A 20746-nucleotide genomic window follows, 5' to 3' on the forward strand; every position below is an offset into this window, starting at 1 on the left:
TTTTTATTATAATAGGAATTCTTAAAACTATCTACGTGATTGCAATTAGTTTTCTTATATATAAAAAATGCTATATCATTCATTCTAACTAGTTTGTTTATATAGTAAAATTTTACATCGACAACTTAAAAATTTTTAAATTCCTATATAAGCATATTTTATTATATCAGTAACTTGTGAAGTGTCTCACTTTTACTAGTTGAGACTTTTTCTAGATACCTTGATAAGTATCCAAAGATACTTTGATAAGTATCTTGAAATTTTCTCTTTTTTTGCTATATGTCTGGAAGACTCCGTGGGGACGAGTTGGACAGTAAAGTGTGATGTAATTCAATGTATTCAGTAACCAGTTGGATCCTTTTACACAACATTTTGTTTTGTTGGTCGCATCAGAAAAATGGGGCGGGTGTAGACTCCAGAGATCAGGCTCAGAGGCAGCCAGGCACTGGACAGTTAAGGGCGACGTAAATATCATTTTCTTAACGTATACAGTAAGTATGTCTTTTGGGGCGGTCGCGTGCAGTCTCGAATGGGAGGCTGCCACGCGTTATTTGCCGTGGATGTGAAAGAATGTTGAATATATTGCAGATTCAGGGATATCGAGAGTCTCAGAAGATTGGCCGCGTGCATTCGGGCGGTGCGACGGGGTAGCGGGCGTGGTCGGAGCAGTAGTCGTACACCATCAGCTTCCTCTTCACCCACGCAAGCCTGTTGTTAATCAGCTGAGCGGCCGAGTTCGGGGAGCCCGTAGACGTGGCTGTGACGGAGGCAGGGAAGGAATTGATAGCCATGGGGCTGGAGGAGCAGGCGGAGATCGAAGCGGGAGAAGACGGGGAGGCGATGCAGGCGTGGGCTTGGAAGTTGCGGTAGGATGCGACGAAGGGGGAGTGCGCCCAGTTGATCTTCACGCGGCCCCCTTGTGTGGCCCAACTGTCGCCGTTCCAGATGCTGGAGAAGACGCGGAGAGGCTGCTGCTTCAGATAGGGTACGCCAGCCGCCTCGCTGTTGACGAAGGCGCGGATGGGTACTCCGTCCACCAGGAACCTGCAGCGCAGCACTCACAGACACGTCAGACAATAGCTACCACGCAGACCTTCATACACTTAGAATTCTTTAGCTGATGGAAGTACTATTAATGTATACTGGATGTAACACAGCATATAATGGTGACTCGTGAGGGCTTGGTAGCTGGGCTTACAAGATGCGCTGCTTATTCCAGGAGATGGAGTAGGTGTGGAAGTCCTTGGTGGGGTCGAACCAGAGGTAGATCCGCTGCTCCCGCCCACCTACCCCATTGGAGAAGACGTTCGTCTGCAGTACGTATGGCTGTCCCGACGAGTTCCCCAGGAACTCGAAGTCCAGCTCGTCGTGGTTGGACGTCTCCGACGACAGCTGCATTTTACACCCAGTACACACATACATTCTCGTAAATACGAATTAAATTAAGGCCAAGTATTGGTATTCGAGTCACCAAGTCTAAATTAGTAGCTAGCTTAATCGTTCTTACTGGTCGTAGATTGATTAGCTTACATAATAGGCCGTCACCGTGCCCGCCGAATCCTCCGGTACCAGCTTGATCTGCATGTCGATGTTGCCGAACAGATAGCTCTGCTTCGAGGCAAACCCCGAACCTACCAATCATTTACCAATTGATAAGTCACTTAGTTATATCCTCACATTTATATTATAAACGTTATTACAATATTTGTCTATAATTGGCTGATTTTAAGCCAGCATGTGAATAATACCTGTGTTTTGGTCCAAGACCAGCTGCAACTCCCCTCCCGATGGCGAAAACCGCACGTTCGACGGTGCCCATGAGACCGCGAAGTTCTCGGCGAAGCTGGCACTGCTGCTACTGCTGCTGGCCGCAGCTGCCGCGCTAGCTAATGTAGTCGTCACAAAGAAGAGGAAGAAGAGGAAGGGGCTGACGATCGCATCGATGTGGCAGAGCCGCCGCAGCGCCCGGATCGACGAGGACGAATTGTCTCTCGGCATATCGACCAATAGGCGCCTCTCTGCTGTGTGTAACGCTGAGAGAGAGTGTAGGCGTCTTTCTGCTGTGTGTGACGCTGAGAGAGTGAGTGAGTGAGTGAGAGTGTGTGTGTGTGTGTGTGAGCGAGCAGGCGAGAGAGAGAGAAAAAGAGAGAGTGCGCGGGTATGTGTTACTGCGAATTGTGCGTATGTGGACAGTGTAACTGTATGTGAATGAGAGGTCGAGTATGGATGAGAAAAAAGTATTGCAGTTGCATACATATTGCGTAGAGACGGGGGCGGGGTATATATAGGAGCTGTGCAGTGTGAGGCGCGACGAGAGAAAATCCGTGTCGTGAATCGGAAAGAGTGAAGAGGAAGGTGAGGGGTTTGTTTCGTGTGCTGTGGCGCAGCTGGAAGAGAGCTTTTACCGTGCGGCACCCAGGCTGGAGTCCTGGACACCAAAACAAGTAAACAGAAAACGCGGGTTTTTCTGACATCAGTATTTAACATCTTGTGAAGGTCCCCGCTGTCGCCCATTAGGCTAAGGCCTAAGCCACGTGTACTTGTTTAAACTTTCAGGTAGCTTTTTTTTATAAAAGGAAATTTGAAATATTATTAGTATATTATTTTTGGTGAAGGTTCAGAAAGCTCCGAAACTTTCAAAGGGTTTGTGGAACCTACCTTATTTTCGAAACCTTCTTTTTTTAATCAAAACCTTCTCCCCTCCCCTCCTTCTCAAATGTAATTTTTTATTTTATATTCCTCCTCTTTTTTTCATTAAAGCCTCCTTCCCACCCCCTCACCTCCTATTATTATGTTATTTTTGCCCCGAACTTAGAAGGCTTCCCGAACTTACCCCTTTTCCAAACCTCCTTTCTTACCCCTTCTCTCTTTGTCACATATAATCTCTTATGTTCTCTTCCCCTTCCATTTTTCATTAAAGCCTCCCCCTCTTCCTTCCCCTAGCCTTCTTTTTTAATTAAAACTCCCTTCCCTTTCTCTCTCATGTGTAGGGCCTAGATTCTCTCTCTCTCTCTCTCTCAATTAAATCAAACTTCTTTTTAAATCAAAAGTTTCTCTCTCTCTCTCTCTCTTCCTCTCTCATAGTTAGATTAAACTTTTTAATTAAATATTTTTAAATACATTTTTTATTTAAAGTTTTTCAAACATAGTCTCTCACACATTTTGAGAGGCAAATAGAAGAAAGAGAGAGAGAGAGAGAGAAAGAAAGAGAAGAAGAAGAAGAAGAGGAAGAACGATAAAAAAAAGAAAACAAAGAGAGGAGGGGAGAGGGAAAGAGGAAAGAGAAAAGAAATAGTCTTTTTTAAATTAAACATTTTTCTTCTCCCCCTACCCCTCTCTCTCTCATGTGTAGGGCCTAGATTTTCTCTCTCTCTCTCTCTCTCTCTGTTAGATTAAATTTTTAAATTTACTTTTTTTTAAATTAAAATAAGGAGATATATATATATATATATATATATATATATATATATATATATATATATATATATATATATATATATATATATATATTCAAAGAGCGATAAAAAGAAGAAGAGGGAGGGAGAGAGAGAGAGGGGGGAACAGAGAGAAATAAAATTATAGAGAAAGGAAATATAAAATTTAAGAGCGAGAGAGAAAGAGAGAAAAAAAAGGAAAAGAGAGGAGAGAGAGGGGGAGAGAGACTGAGAGAAGAAAAGGAGAGAGAGAAAATAAGAAGAGAGGAGGGGGAAAAGAGGAAAGAGAATAGTCTTTTTTAAATTAAACATTTTTCTTCTCCCCCTACCCCCCCTCTCTCTCATGTGTAGGGCCTAGGTTCTCTCTCTCTCTCTCTCTCTCTCTCTCTCTCTCTCTCTCTCTCTCTCTCTCTCTCTCTCTCAGATTAAACTTAAATTTAATCTAAATTTTCTTTTTAATTAAAATAAGAAGAGAGAGGGAGGGAGAGAGAGAGAGAGAGAGAAATATACAAAGAGCAAAAAAAAATAAGATGAAAGGGAGGGAGAGAGAGAGGGAACAGAGAGAAAGAGAATATAAAATTTAAGAAAGAGAAAGAGTGAGGAAAAGAAAAATAGAACTAAGAGGAGAGGGGGAGAAGAAAAGAGGGAAGAGAGACAGAGCAAAGAAAATGAGAGAGAAAAAATAAGAAGAGTGAATTATACAGAAGAAAGATAAATTTTAAAAGAAAGAGAAAAGGAAAAAAATAAAGTGAGAAGAAGAAAAAAGGAAAAAAGAGGAGAGAGAAGGAAAAGAGAGGAGAGGGGGGAGAGAAAGAAAGAGAGAGAAAATAAGAAGAGGAAAGAGGAAAGAGAAAAGAGAAAAGAGGAAAGAGAATAGTCTTTTTTAAATTAAACATTTTTCTTCTCCCCCCTCCATCTCATCTCTCTTTTTTAAATTAAAACCTCCTCCCCTCTCTTTCACTTATAATATCTTACTTTCTTTTCCCCCTTCCCTTTTTAATTAAATTCTTCCTTCCTCCCCCCTCTCTCTCTCATGTGTAGGCCTAAATCTCTCTCTCTCTCTTTCTCTCTCTCTCCTTTAATTAAATCAAACTTATTTTTAAATCAAAATTTTCTCTCTCTCTCTCTCTCTCTCATAGTTGGATTAAACTTTTTAATTTAAAATTTTCTTTTAATTAAATATTTTAAAAAAATTAATTTAAAGTTTTTCAAACATACTCTCTCACACACTTTGAGAGGAAGATTGAAGAAAAGAGAGACAGAGAGACAGAGACAGAAAGAGAAGAAGAAGAAGTCTTAGTACTATATTATTTTTGCTATAGGTTCAGAAAGCCTCGAACCTCCAGAGGGCTTTCCAAACCTACCCACTTTTCCAAACCTCCATTTTTCAATCAAAACTCCCTTCCCTCCTCCCTTTCGCACGTGCAATCTCTTATTTTCTCTTACCCCTTCCTTTTTTCATTAAAGCCTCCCCCCCCCCCCCCCCCCCCCTCCCCCCACTTTCCACTACTATATTTTCTCTTATTTTTAGAGAGGAGAGAGAGAGAGAGAGAGAGAGAGAGAGAGAGAGAGAGAGAGAAAGAAAGAAACAGAAGGAAAATAAGAAGAGAGGAGGGGAAGAAAGAGGAAAGAGAATAGTCATTTTTAAATTAAACATTTTTCTTCTCCTCTCCCCCTCCCCCTCCCACCTCACCTCCATTTTTTAGATTAAAACCCCCTCCCCTCTCTCTCACTCATAATCTCTCTGTTTCTTTTTCCTCTCCCCTTTTTAATTAAATTCCTCCCCCCTCCCTCCTCTCTCTCTCATGTGTAGGGCCTAGATTCTCTCTCCTCTCTCTCCTTTATATAAATTAAAATTATTTTTAAATCAAATGTTTCTCTCTCTCTCTCTCTCTCTCTCTCTCTCTCTCTCTCTCTCTCTCTCTCTCTCTCTCTTTCTCTTTGTTAGATTAAATTTTTAATTTAAACTTCTCTTTTAATTAAATATTTATAAAAGTTTTTTTAATTTAAAGTTTTTCTAACATAGTTTTTCACACACTTTGAGAGAGAGAGAGAGAGAGAGAGAGAGAGAAGAATAAGAAGAAGAAGAAGAAGAAGAAGAAGGATAAAAAGAAAAAGACGTGGAGAGGAGGGGAGAAAGAGCAAAGTGCAAAGACAATAGTATTTTTTTAATTAAACATTTTTCTTATCCCCCTATCCCCCTCTCTGTCATGTGTAAGGCCTAGGTTCTCTCTCTCTCTCTCTCTCTCTCTCTCTCTCTCTCTCTCTCTCTCTCTCTCTCAATTAGATTGAACTTTTTAATTTAACCTTTTTTTAAAATTCTCTCTCAATTAGATTGAACTTTTTAATTTAACCTTTTTTTAAAATTAAAATAAGGAGAGAGAGAGAGAGAGAGAGAGAGAGAGCGAGAGAGATAAAGAGAAAAATATACAAAGAGCAAAAAAGAAAGAAGAGGAGAGGGAGGGGGAGAGGGGGAACAGAGAGAAAGAGGATTATAGAGAGAGAAAATATAAAATTTAAGAGAGAGAGAGAGAGAGAAAGAGAAAGAAAAAAGGAAAAGAGAGAAGAGAGGGAGGAGAAAAAAAGGGGTGATAGACAGAGAGAAGAAAATGAGAGAGAGAAAATAAGAAGAGAGGAGAGGGGAAAAGGGAAAGAGGAAAGAGATAGTCTTTTTTCGATTAAACACTTTTTTCTCCCCTTACCCCCCTCTCTCTCATGTGTAGAGCCTAGGTTCTCCCTCTCCCTGTCTCTCTCTCTCTCACACAGTTAGATTAAACTTTTTAATTTAAACTTTTTTTAATTAAAATAAGAATACACGCACACACATGAGGAAAGATAAAATTTAAAAGAAAGAGAAAATAAAAAAAATTAAAGAGACAAGAAAAAATGAAAAAAGAGAGAGAAGGAAAAGAGAGAAGAGAGAGAGAGAAAGAAAGAGAGAGAAGAAGATTAAGAAGAAAGAGAAAAAGAGGAAGAGAGATGGGAAAAAAGAAAAAGAGAAAATTCTTTTTTAAATTTAAATATTTTTTTTTTAGAGAGAGGAAGGGGGAGAGAGAGAGAGAGAGAGAGAGAGAGAAGATAAAATTTAAAAGAAAGAGAGGGAGAGAAAAAAAGATAAAATTTAAAAGACAGGAAGGGAGAGAAGAAAAAAAGGAAAATTAAGAGAAAGGGGAGGACAAGAAAAGGGAGCAGAGAGAGAGAGAGAGACAGAAAGCAGAAGAAGAGAGAGAATATAAATATGAAGAGAGAATTATGTATAGGGAAAAGATAAAATTTACATAATTTAAGAGAGACTAAGGGGGGAGGAAAGCATGTGAAAGAAGAAGAAGAAGAAGAGAGAGAGAGAGAGAGAGAGAGAGAGAAGAAGAAGAAGAAGAAGAAGAAAAGCTGAAAATGAAGATATTTCGGGCATTTTTTTTGGACTAATTACTACTGACACATTGGCTGAAATATATGCAACTGCTCATGCAAAAAATCAGGTAAAAAATCAGTCCATAGAAGTATGTACATTGGATTTTTATCCAACAATTCAAAAATTTGGTGAACAGGAAGACAATGGTTTACTCAACAAGGCTGAAGCACAAGTGGAGACAAAATACAAGACAATGGATAAGAAAGTCAAACCTGTGGCAGTCCCACTGCCTCCTGAAAGTGAAGGGCTCGCTAATAGGGCAACAAAACAACCAACTCTTCATGATCCTTCCAACATTGGTCACAAGTTTACATCTGAAAGTATAAAAAAGCTCAAAATAGGTGAAAATTCTTTCCTTTCACCGGCGGCTGAAAAATACTCTTTTATGCAAATGCTAATGAAACATGGAAAAGCTTTTGCATTTCAACCAAGTGAAATAGGCTGTGTGGATCCACATATTGTGGCTCCTATGGTCATTTTTATAGTTCCACATGTGCCTTGGAACCTCAAGCCCATTCCCGTTCCAAGGGCGCATCTGCCCAAATTATTGGAACTTCTAAATGAGAAGATTAGAATAAAGATTTTAGAACCTTCTTCAGCACCTTACTCAAACCGATGGTTTACTATGCCTAAGAAAAATGGATCTTTACGATTCATTCAAGATCTACAACCTACCAATCGTGTCACAATTCGAAATGTTGGTTCGGGTCCAATTGTTGATGAGTTTGCTGAATCTTTTGCAGGTAGAGAAATTTATTCTATGGGCAATCTATATTCAATTTCATCTTTCATTAGAAAGCCGAGACATTACCACAATGCACCTCTTGGATTGGTTCGCATGTGCACTCTACCACAAGATGCAACAAACTCTGTAGCCCATATGATGAATGCCATGCACAAAGTCTTAAGGGACTTTATTCCACAACTTACTCTTCCATTTCTTAAGTGATCCTGGCGGTGAAGAACCCCCTGTTGTGCTGTTGGATTGCGAAGGACCACTCTCTCTTAACAGAGGACCACTTCCCAAGCTTCTTTATCAACACGTTTTTTTTTTCTCAGAGTTAGCAGATAAGAAAGATAAGTCAATTGAAGTTTAAAAGCTTAATAAGATTTATAAAAAATATTAAACTCTCTAATAATTTAAAGGTCAACTGCAAGAGTATGTTCTCAATGGCGTCGAATCTGGCGTCAACGTCCTCTCGTCTTTCACACTGAAGTTTTGATTTGTTAAGCTTTTTAGCATAAAGCTTAAAGCTAGAGCTTATTAAAGCTTTAAGATTTCAATTTTCAATCTTTTCCATAGTGGGTATTCACACCAAGCTTATCCCAAACTGGTTTCGTAATTCGAGAAAGCCCCTGTTCGTACCTGCACTCTGACAGAGACAATTTCCAGCAAACAGATTGTTATAAGCAATCTACACAGACAAAGTATTCGTTGGAAGAAGACCTTTATCAATTACCATACCCCCGCAAAAGAAAAAATATTGTAAAAAGCCATATTTTAAAAAAAAGAAGCAAGCCTTGTAAACCCAAACTTGAGCTACATTCATCCATGTAACAAGATTTCGAGTGTATGAGGTTGTTTGAGATTTTTCAGGATGTTCCATCAAACTATGGAAGATTTTATGTGTTGAAGGTGATTTACCAGAACCAACGATGTAGCAAAAATTGGATCTAATTATGATGCAGCTTCAAGAGGAACGAGAAGCACGTCAAACTTTGCAATATCGATCAAGATGGACCACAACCCGAAGATGTTATATGACGTATGATCGATGCGACACTGAAGCACAATCTATTAGGAAAGAAGCCAAGATAAGTAAAAGAAATTTCAAATTTCGTATTTTTAATGGGCAATGTGATGGAAAAACTATTCTCGCTTTTATCAGCCAGTTTGATGATTACTTCCATAAAGAACAATATGCCGAAAAAGACAAACTCAAATGTGTCACTAACCATTTAGTAGACAGAGCATCGTTATGGTGGACTATTGTCTGCAAAAGTATTGATTATCCTACTACTTGGGAGGCTTTTCAAAAGAAATTTTTGTAGAATTTTCTTCCACCTCAATTCCATGAGAAAGCAATCAAACAATGGAATCTTCTGTAACAAAGAGATCATGACCTATTTTGCAATACACTGAGCCTTTCTGGAATGCCTTATTGCAACTTCGAATGCTTGAAGATGCACCTGAGACAATCCACAAGCACAAGTATATGTCTGGTTTGCTTGGTCACTTCTATGCGGAGGTGAACGTGTTCAAGCCAACAACTCTGGAGGATGCATTTTCTTTGGCCCATGATGCGGAAGTCTACAAAATTGGTCAAAGAATTGAACTTACATACTGTTCCAACTCATTATCCCATAAAAACTGCATTCTTAGGCACTAGATACAATGGTACACAAGAAGTTCATGATTTAGAAATTAAAATTAGCAATTATGTTGAGCGCATAAATTTCTTGCTTGTGCCTTTGCAAGCTAGTGACATTATAGAAATGGCTTGGTGTCACAAATACAATCCCGATATATAGATTATTCCACACATTCAATGAAAATTCATTCTAACGGAAAACAAATCACATTACATGGTACCCACACTTTAGATAATTTTCCATTGCTTAGTCGCACACAGGCTAAACGTGCATTGAGAAAAGGTAGCAAATCATATTTAGTATGGGTGAATGAAATTGAAGCTAGTAAGGAAAATCAGATGCATTCTAGGGATGCACAATTTCTTTCACAATTTAAAGATCGTTTTGCTACTGACTTATCATCCGGTTTAGCACCTACACGTCCTAAAGATCATAAAATAGATTTAATTCCTAGTTGTCAACCACCATGTAAAGCACCTTATAGACACAATCAAATTAAACAGAAATAAATCCAAGCCCAAGTTGAAGAATTGTTAACCTGAGGACTCATTAGGCCCAGTAGTTCACCTTTTGGTGCACATGTCCTATTAGTTAAGAAGAAAAATAATCCCTATAGGATGTGCATTGATCATTGTGCCGCCCTAATCAAGATCACTGTCAAGAATAGATATCCAATCCCTAGGCTAGATGACCTCATGGATAAACTATAAGAAGCTACTATTTTCAGCAAAATAGATCTTAAATCTAGATATTATCAAGTACGATTTGATACACCTAACATTTTCAAAATTGCATTTAGAACTCAATTTGGTCATTATGAATTCCTTGTTATGCCTTTTGGTTTGACTAATGCACCAGCAACATTCAGTCGTATGATGAATCGCATATTTTTGAAGCATCAACATTGTGTAACTGTTTTCTTTGATGACATATTGGTTTTCAGTAAGAATGAGAGCGAGCATTATGAACATTTATCTTTGGTTTTCAAATTATTGAAAGAGAATCAATTATATGCTAATTTGAAAACAATGAATTTTTCCAAACCCAAATTGAATACTTAGGATATATTGTCTCATCTGATGGTATTCAAGTTGATCCTAAAAAGATAGAATCAATTTTGAATTGGCCGATTCCTAGAAATATGCATGAGTTACGTTCTTTCTTAGATCTTGCTAGCTTTTATAGAAAATTTGTGAGAAATTTTTCATTGCTTAATCAAATTATTAAAGAAAGGTATAGTATATCATTGGTCTGATAGTCAGCAAAAATAAAATAAAATTTACTGAAACATGCTTTAACGCATGCACCTATTTTGCAATTACCTGACTTTAATCGACCATTCTTTCTAGTGGTCTCTGATGCTAGCGAATCAAGAATAGGAGCTATCATTATGCAAGATTCACATCCCATAGCCTATTCTAGTTGCAAACTTAAACCCTATGAACTGAAGTATTCTACCCATGATAAGGAATTGTTAGCTGTAGTACAAGCTTTACGTCAATGGAAACACTATTTAATGGGATCTGAATTCATGATCAAAACTGACCAATCAACATCTCCTTAGTTAGCTCCACAAATCCTTGACCATCATATTAAATGGGCTGCTTTTATTCAAATTTTTCATCCACTTATCCAATATCAATCTAGAAAAGAGAATGTTGTTGCTGATGTCTTAAGTAGAAGACCAAGTATCCATAAAATCTCCATTATATCTTTTGATTCCCTTATCCCTATTAAAGATACCTATGACCAAGTTTCCATTTTTCAAGCTAATTATAATAAATTAGTTACTAATAACTAGATTCCAATAGATTCATTGTCTTATTCTGATAGATTTATGTTTTATGAGAAAAGGTTGTGTGTAACTATTCCATTTATATCATTTGTGTTGCACGAAATTCATTGTCCCCCATATCAAGGCCATAGAGATATTATTTCTACTTTACGTACATTGGTTAAAGATTTTTACTGGCCACAAATGGAATATGATGTTTCTAACTTTGTTTCTAATTGTTTAATTTTTCAAAGAGTTAAGCGACACCATGGTAACCAGTATGGTCTATTAATGCCTTTACCAATTCTTGAACAACCATGGGAACATATTTCAATGGATTTTATAATTGGTTTGCCTAACACCCAAGCTAATCATGATATGATTTGGACTATTGTAGATCGATTTAGCACACAAGCATATTTCCTTCCATGCAAGAAAACATTAACTGCATCTCAAGCTGCACAATTGTTTTTGAAGACTGTTTTCACTAACCATGGTTTACCAAAAGTTATTATTTCTGATCGTGATTCTAGATTTTGCAATAATTTTTGGACTACATTGTTTGCTAACTTAGATGTACTAAGATTGATTTCTCATCTGCATTCCATCCTGAAACAAATGGGCAAACAGAAGCTACTAACAGTACAATATTAGATCTTTTGCGTGCATATACAATTTCAAAACCACAAACATGGGATACACACTTACATTTACTTCAATTTGTATACAATAATACACCATATACAGCTACACAAAAGGTACCTTTTCAAATCATTTATGGACATAGATTTCCTACACATGTTACATCATTGTCAAACAAAGTTAAAGCTACTAATGATATTGCCAATATGCATGCTACTATTTTTGCTGAAGTGAAAGATATGATTTCAAAAGCCCAGCAATCATACACTAAACAAGTTAACAATAGAAGAAATGCCATGAGTTTCAAAGTTGATGATTATATTTGGTTACACATTGGAAAGAGAAGATTACAAAGTGTTGAGAAACACCATGTTGTTAAGTTAGCCCCTAGATTTTGTGAACCTTTCAAGATCATTCAAAAAATCAATGACGATGCATTTAAATTAAAACTACCTCAACACTGGAAAATCCACAATACTTTTCTTATCAGTTTGTTACGGCCCTTTAGAGGCCAATTACATATTCACCCTGTCTATGAAAACCCTCCTTTGTTAGAAAAAGAAACTGAAATCCTTGAACCTAAAACTATTCTAGATACTGACTTTATGACCACTAGAACTAGCCGTAAATACTCTGGATATTTGGTTAAGTTTAAAAATCATCATGTTGAAGAAGCCCAATGGATGCATGCCGTGACCTAAGTACTTACCCCTCATTGCTCGCTCCACATTGAGCTAATAGCAATTGAGGAAAATTGTTGTCCCACCCCAAGGGTATGATGCCAGGAGGCATATTCCACAGTGGATTTCGTGAGACCACGGTGGATTCCGTAAAACTATATTTATTTTTCTAGGCTCGTACACAAGGTGGATTCCTTGTATGAGAAGATGACGGGGACGCCTGTCCTTTTTGGGTGTCATGTTAATTTAATGTGCACGTGGGTGATTCCATAGCGGGTGATTTTGCAAAATACATATTTAAATTAATGGATGTTTATGAGTTTAGAGTGCACTCGTATTAAATTAAGGTTAGGATAGAGTTCCGACCTATTTATTTATTTCGTAGCTGAAGACTACTAGGTATTCACTTTTGTCAGTTTAATTTTATTATTTTTTAATAATTGTGAATGCTTCAGTTGATGTGTAGAGTAGGTGGCGGTGGTGTTGGGAAGCACTGGGCGATAGCCTGTATTCAAATCACCTAGAAAAATTTATCCTTTTTGATGGGTGCATATCTTATCATTAAAGGTGTTGCACTAATATTTATTTAGATGCGCTTATTTATTGAAGCAATTGACAAATATTTATTATTTTGTATGTGCATGAAAGTACGGTTTAAATATTTCATTATTGGACATTGCATTTGGACATAGCTTGACTTTTGGGCTGCCCAAACGCTTTATTCGTTATTTGGACAAAAGCAAACACAAAAGCCAAAGCATGCTAATTGTAAAATTGGCTTATTTTTTAGCTTTGAGATCAATAAATTTATAAACACATGCCTTGTGAAGCACTTACACAAGGCATTGGGGGAGAATGTACCCAATTTGTCTTGTTGTCTCATGTCGTGCAAACTCTCTTCTTGTTTTTTATGAGTTTTAGTAGAGTTCTTTGTTCTTGGGGACCTTCCAATGCTCACTACGTACGCATCCAGCATTTGATTTGCACACCATATACCATGGTTACAATCTCAGAAATTGAAGGTTGCAAAAATAGGGTGCATCATCCCCATAGTCAAGTTCTTTTGACTTCCATGCTATTGTCCAGCATTTCCACTACTGTAGCCATGAATACCCTCTTGAAAGATACTACAATTAGCACTATTTAAATGAAAGCTGCTGTCCAATGAGAGGACAAACTTGCCACATTAGAATGCAAAATCCAATAATGACTGCATTGTCCAATGTTGAGCAGCCCAATCTGCCTTTAAGTCTCAAAGATAGTCTTGAATCTTGAAAGATACTACAATCACATACCTAGAGTAAGATACAATCACATGCCCAGAGATTCAACAATTTAGGCCAGAATTAGAGCTTGACCAGAATTAGTTTTTAGTTGGAAGACTAGCATGCACAATGCATATATAGTACCTCCAGGCTCCATATCATGCTTGAACAATTCAGACCACAAATTCAACAGATTCAGACCACATATATAGCATGATCAATGCATACATAGTACCTCTAGGCTCCATATCATGCTTGAACAATTCAGACAACATATATGTGTTGTTACTAAGCTACAAGACCACAAATTCAACAATTCAAACCAGAATCAGAGCTTTAACCTAGTGTGTTGCTCTGAAGGTGTGCTTCTCCCAAGCATTGAAGGTGTGCCGCGTGATCACGAGAAATCTTGATGGAGATTAACCACATGATTAGGAGCATTTTGATCTAACTTCATTGACATGAGTGTTGAATAATATACTCTCATCATAGAACTTCAAGTTCAATTAACTTAAAGTAGTAAGCTATGATCCAAGTTGCTTGATACAACATAAGCTCATATTATAATTCAAACAAGATGGTCTAACTATAAGCCCTTACAATTGAGACAATGTCCATCAATATAATTAGCCAATAAAATCCAAGTGTGATAAGATTTAGAATGCAAAATCCAATAATGACTACACTATCCAATTTTGGTTTGAGCAACCCAATCTACCATTAAGTCTCAAAGGTAGTCATGAATAACCTCTTGAAAGATACTACAATCACATACCTAGAGATTCAACAATTCATACCAGAATTAGAGCTTGACCAGAATTAGTTTTTAGTTGAAAGACTAGCATGCTCAATGCATATGTAGTACCTCCACGCTCCATATCATGCTTGAACAATTCAAACCACAGATTTCAGACCACATATATAACATACTCAATGCATACATAGTACCTCCAAGCTCCATATCATGCTTGAACAATTTAGACCACATATATGTGTTGTTACTGAGCTACAAGACCATAGATTCAACAAATCAGACCAAAATTAGAGCTTGAACCTGGTGTGTTGCTCTTAAGGTGTGCTTCTCCCAAGCATTAAAGGTGTGTTATATGATCAAGAGAAATTTTGACGGAGATTAACCACATGATCAGGAGACTTTTCATCTATGTTAAGGTTGTCCATGTGAGGTGTATCGTCAAACTTCATTGACATGAGTGTTGAATCATTTACTCTCATCATAGAACTTCAAGTTCAAGTAACTTAAAGCAATAAGCTATGATCATCCAAGATGCTTGATACAACAAAAGCTCAGATTATAATTCAAACAAGATGGTCTAGCTATAAGCCCTTACAATTGAGACAATGTCCATCAGTACAATTAGCCAATAAAAGTCGAGTGTGATAAGATTTTGTGGTTACATATTTACTACAATCCAGTAAGTACTACCATAGCCTATTCCCAAATATGTTTTGTTACTGAAGTGAGCTACAAGACCATAGATTCAACAATTCAAACCTGAATCAGAGCTTGAACCTAGTGTGCTGCTCTCAAGGTGTGCTTCTCCCAAGCATTGAAGGTGTGCCACATGATCAGGAGAAATTTTGATGGAGATTAACCACATGATCAGGAGACTTTTGATCTATGTTAAGGTTGTCCATGTGAGCTGCATCATCAAACTTCATTGATATCATGCTAGCTATGAAAACAAATTTGGAACTGCATGTTTAATGTATCCATACATCATGCTAGCTATGAAAACAAATTTGGAAGAGAATATTTAATGTATGCACACCCCCAAACATCATGCTATCTTATCTTGAGGAAGGCAGGGCCACTTGTGTAGTGGACTTCAAGCTTGTAATTATCCATGATGTCATGTTGGAGATGGCCCTTCTGCATCTTGATCTCCACCAGAGACTAAGACCACCCACTTGAGATTTTGTGGTTACATCTTTTATGCAATCCAGTAAGTACTACCATAGCCTATTCCTAGATATGTGTTGTTACTGAGCTACAAGGCCACAAATTCAACAATTCAAACCAGAGTCAAAGCTTGAACCTGGTGTGCTTCTCTGAAGGTGTGCTTCTCCCAAGTATTGAAGGTGTGCCACATGATTAGGAGAAATTTTGATGGAGATTAACCACATGATTAGGAAACTTTTGACCTACTTGAAGTTTGTCCACGTGAGCTGCATCATCAAACTTCATTGACATGAGTGTTGAATAATATAATCTCATCATAGAACTTCAGGTTCAATGAACTTAAAGCAGTAAGCTATGATCCAAGATGCTTGATACAACATAAGCTCGGATTATAATTCAAACATAATCTTTGCTGCAAATTTTCCCATGGTCTTTGCCTTTCACCCCTCTGTGGTGGTGTTGGGTGGCCTTCGGAGTGGTGTTAGAGCTTGAAAGAGATTCGGGCAAGTAGACAAGCAAATTTTCCCCATGGTCTTTGCCTCTACACCCCTCTGTGGCGTTGGGTGGCCTTGGGAGTGGTGTTAGAGATTGAAAGAGATTCGGGCAAGCAAACAAGTTGTAAGGGGACTTGGTCCATGCATAAGGAGTTGATGCAGATCTGAATGCCATAGTGATCTATGCCTCGATCATCCAGACGCAGGGCCAGACCAAAGTCTGCTAGAACCACATGCTCCTCCTGATCCTGATCTCGATTGATTTGATGACCCTGGGGTACAACATTTGGTACAACATTTGTGCAAGCATTCATCATGATCTGCATCACGCAGACGTCGATTTGTTTGTATCATAAGCTACTGCCATATTGTAGCTCAGCAGAGCTGTCAGGCTCTTTTTGCAACATCGGATGAAGATGGTGGATTTGAAGATGCCCCTTCCTAGATACGTGCAAATCAATAGCATATCCTCAAATGACTTGTAGATCCTCACCCCTTGGGGATTAGGGGCCATGACTTGTGCTTGGATCCATGCTCTGTAGGTAATTTCAATAATTGTGTACTGAGAGGCTGGTGGGCATACTTCTTGACCAGATCAAGTATTATTCGGAGCTCCTATGTGCTCAACATGATCGATTGACATAGGTATTTGGATCAATAGTTCTTGAATTTCCTGTAGGCAACTCCAATCCCCTCTCCCTAGTAGACCAGAATCATGAGAGAAGTGAGAGATGCAATTTTTGGCCTTATGGAGAGGGATGGCATCACGCCCTAAAAGAAGAGCATTAATGTCTTTGCATCACCCTTTTCAGGCATTGTGTCATTGACATAGCGCATGAGGAACATGCTGAGCAGGGAGATGATCGAGCTGGGGAGGACCCCCTTGCTTACAGCATTTAATGTGCAAGTGTTCTCTGGATTGATCATTATATGCATCATGTAGAGGTCGATCTCTTTGTATCATATATAAGTTGATCCAGTACTACAGCTGGGCAGAGCTATCAAGCTCTTTTCGCATTAATCTGCATTTCGATCGAATATGGTGGCTCTAAAGATGCCCCTTCCCAAATACATGTAGATCAACAACATATCTTCAAATGACTTGCAGATCAGAGCATCACTATGAAGCTAATGAAAACAGAGCCATAGAATCCCTGAGCATTGAGATCGCAAATGTCTCGCAGAGAGGAGGAGGAGGAGGATAGTCTGTGAGAGTTGAATGCAGCAGTGGACTCTACATGTAGCTAGTGATCTCAGACCCATGCCACTAAAATCGCACCCATGGACCCACCTTTAATCATGCTTTTTTTAAAAAAAATTATGTATGGTTTAGATAACTATTGCTAAAGTACTTATGTAGCTCTATTGCTTTAAATCTAGCTCTATTGCTAAACTAGTATAGACTATGATATGGTCTATACAACTACAATATGTTATGGGCCGGATTTTTTTCCCAATCTTGGAGTTTTAATTGTGGAGCTCATAATTTCATTAACCATGGATTGAAGATTGAAGATACTCAAGTAAGGGATGTCTTCTTCTACAAGCGCATTAAGAAAATGTATATGTAACTATAAGTGTGCACATAGTACTAAAGGTTGGCAATTAGTGAATCGTAGTACTTATTTTAGACATGTTAAAAATGACATGCTTGGGATTATGCATTCTTCTCTAGAAAGATCCCATCTTAGTGAACTAAGCAACTCAAATGTGCAAGGAGATCATCTTGAGAATCGAAGGCACGAAGATTCATCTCCAATCCATGATGAGACAGTGTACGTGGTGTAATGGCCTTGCATATTGTAATGGTGGGAGGAGTGTTGGTCCACAAACTTTTCTTAGGCACCAGGAGTTGAAGGCCAAATATGATGCACTAAGTTAGCAAATTGGTCTTACTACTTCTAATGAAATGCAATATGAACAAGGTAATTATCAAACTATCAATACTTCTGTAAGTCCCCCCTTCAATCATGAAAACAACTCAATTAACCATGTTGAGTCTCCTCAAATAGATCCTTCTATAGACAATCACATATCTATTACTGGGCCATCATTATATCAACAAACTATACAAAAAATAATTGAGCTTCAAGCTCTTTGGGATGAGAACCAAATATGAATGAGTGCACAAGAGAAGATGCTCCAATTATTATTCGGAGACATGGGCAATCCAAGGGCTAGGACTCAAAGAGTTGAAGAGTGCAAGAAGCCAAGTTTAAGTAAGCTATTAGTGCAACTATGATACATGGGATGGAAACCTTGATGGAGTGAGAGTCTCGACATCTTGGGAGCAACTTGACTCTATGTATCATGGCCTTGGCATGGTTCAACCTGAACGCTATAGGTTTTGCATGGAAAGTAAAAACAATGATCATGAAATTGAACTTCTTGCACCTAGTAAAGAAGATTCTTATGCCAAAGATGTAGTCTTGTGTTCTTGCAAAAAAAAAAATGCAAAAAAGAGTACTAAAGCGTGATTGTATTGAATGTTGTGAAAAGTGTAAAAAATGCAATAAACCAAGGAGAGAAATGTTAGCTATTGATTATTTGCCTCTTAAGAAACAATTAGAGCTTTTAGTGCGATCCAAGACACTTTTTCATGATTTCCTAAACATGTGGTGTTATAAAACAAGATGGTTAAGGAAAGATATCCATATGCAACCAGAATTCATAAATGAGTTTTGGGAACGAACAAAGTGTCGTGCGTATCAAGATTTTTGGAATCCTGATGCTGAGTATGAGATGGTTGTTGTATGCAACAACCCTACATGTGGGAAAGTATATACAACTTTTCCAAGGTCTTGTTTTTCAATAGTTCTAGAACAAGGTTTTGACCAAGAGATGCAAGACTAATGTTGACATCTCAACAAATGCAAAAAGAAAATGTGTAGAGGTGATCCTCGGAACTTGGCACTTCTTTTACATTGGGATGGCTTCCAAGCCTCTCATACTACTCAAAAAGACTGGTGTGGTCGAAATTAAGGTCCTTAATGGTGGGACGGGTTCCATGTTAGGCATTATTCATGTTTTATTCATACATTTTAGTTGCTCTAAACTTATTCATAATACTCCTGATGTATTTCAAACTTTTGAAAGACCTCTTATCAATGATATACAAGTCCTTTACATAAATGGTATACAAGTGTCATACAACTACCCTATAGAAAAGATTTTTGAAAATCCAATGGGACAATCAAACTTTTGTGTTGTTAGATTGATGCTAATGATGGTTACACGGAATCATCCCGCACAATGCAAAATAGGATCCTTCAAAGATGGTGGGTGATTCTTTTGTCGTAGAGACAAAGCCCAAGCAACTCTTGATACCAATAATCCCTCATTCCAAGGACGTTATCTTTACAATGGTAGTCGATATCAAGCAAGATATCCTCCAACTCAATGGTCCATAGGTGAAATGATTGATGCCTTATCAAGTTCAAAGATGGCATTCACACAAGCAAAAAAGAACAAAAAACTAAAGGTTGTAGGATTAGTTGGAGAGTCTATTCTATGGAAACTATATGATTTGTATGGTTTTAACTTGTCAATAGACTTGGTATATGATGCGATGCATGTGTCATCTCTAAATATATTTCAAAAATGCATACGAGGGCTCATGAGAGCCATGTCTAATGAGAAGAAAAATATGTCAAATTTTTGTTGTGAAAAGGCTTATAAGCTCTCTTCACCCTCTATTTGTCGTGGATGGTGGCCTCGTAACCCTAGTAAGTACTATGAAAGCTTTAAGACCAAAGAGAAACAAAAGTTCATCCAATGGTGCCTACCATATATTTTATGTATAGTTGATGAGATACTGAAGTCAATTTGTGACCTAGGTTTGTTGCTTATAGATATTGCACATGCCTTCTATAACTATAGCCAATGTATTGGTTGGTCAAAAGAATATTTAGGTGTTGTACGCACTTTGTTTTCTACTTGGAGAGTTCGGAAGGAAAAAGCCTTTGGTGCTACTTCTTCTCCCTTAGAACATATTGCAAGAAATGGAGAACTACTAGATGACATATTGAGACATGACTCACATGATGTCTATTGGTGTTGTGATTTTGAACGGATGGTAGCATTATATATAGCGGTGAAGACTAATAATCGCTTTAATGAAATATCTTACGTAAATTATTATAAGAGAGTATTCTTCACTTCAATATTTAAGTTATTAGAAATGGAAGTAGATGGGCTTTTGCCACATGAAAGAATGCTTATCCAAGTACATGCATGTCTTATTTTACCTTATGGTTATGCTCTCACTGGTTACCAGACACCGTGTTGTTATTCATTTCATGAGAATGGCATTGTGGAGGTTTCTTCAATTGAGAAGGCAAAGGAGATATGGAAACTTTTTGAAAGAGATAATTCCCAATATCCTTGTAACATAATGATGCGTGAAAAATGTATTTTAATCACACAAAAAGATAAGAGACCGTAGGTCGTCCGCTTTCATCAGAACAACAAAAATATGTTGCGCAATTTCTTGGTCTCCAAGAGAACGCACTAGTAGGACATCTAGTTACCACATATAGAAGACTTCTTTATAATGGAGAAATATACAAGATCGCAGATGACGTCGTTGTAAAAACATACACATTTTGTAGAACATTAGAAAGTATAGATCATTGGAAAGCAAGACTCACTAATTTTTTTTCCATTCAATGGGATGGAGAGTATTACACCTTTTTTAGTGGATAACATTACAAGCAATGTATGACTATAAAAGAAAATGAAGAATGCTTACT

The 20746-nt window shown here is 37.8% G+C and overlaps 1 protein-coding gene across 1 annotated transcript; it reads right to left on the bottom strand.

Annotated features, from left to right (window-relative positions):
• Positions 1 to 277: 277 nt before the first annotated feature.
• LOC148036263 (xyloglucan endotransglucosylase protein 7-like) lies at positions 278 to 2263 on the bottom strand. The gene is made up of 4 exons (XM_087678286.1): positions 1749 to 2263; positions 1531 to 1631; positions 1199 to 1392; positions 278 to 1044 (listed from the first exon to the last, which is right to left on the bottom strand). The coding sequence occupies exons 1-4, from the start codon at positions 2254 to 2256 to the stop codon at positions 609 to 611; spliced, it is 1239 nt and encodes a 412-aa protein (XP_087534412.1). The 5' UTR covers positions 2257 to 2263; the 3' UTR covers positions 278 to 608.
• Positions 2264 to 20746: the final 18483 nt, after the last annotated feature.

The sequence above is a fragment of the Lygodium microphyllum genome, chromosome 5 (assembly GCF_053477565.2).
Source record: "Lygodium microphyllum isolate KBCC chromosome 5, Lygodium_microphyllum_v1.1.10, whole genome shotgun sequence".
Lineage (NCBI taxonomy): Eukaryota > Viridiplantae > Streptophyta > Polypodiopsida > Schizaeales > Lygodiaceae > Lygodium > Lygodium microphyllum.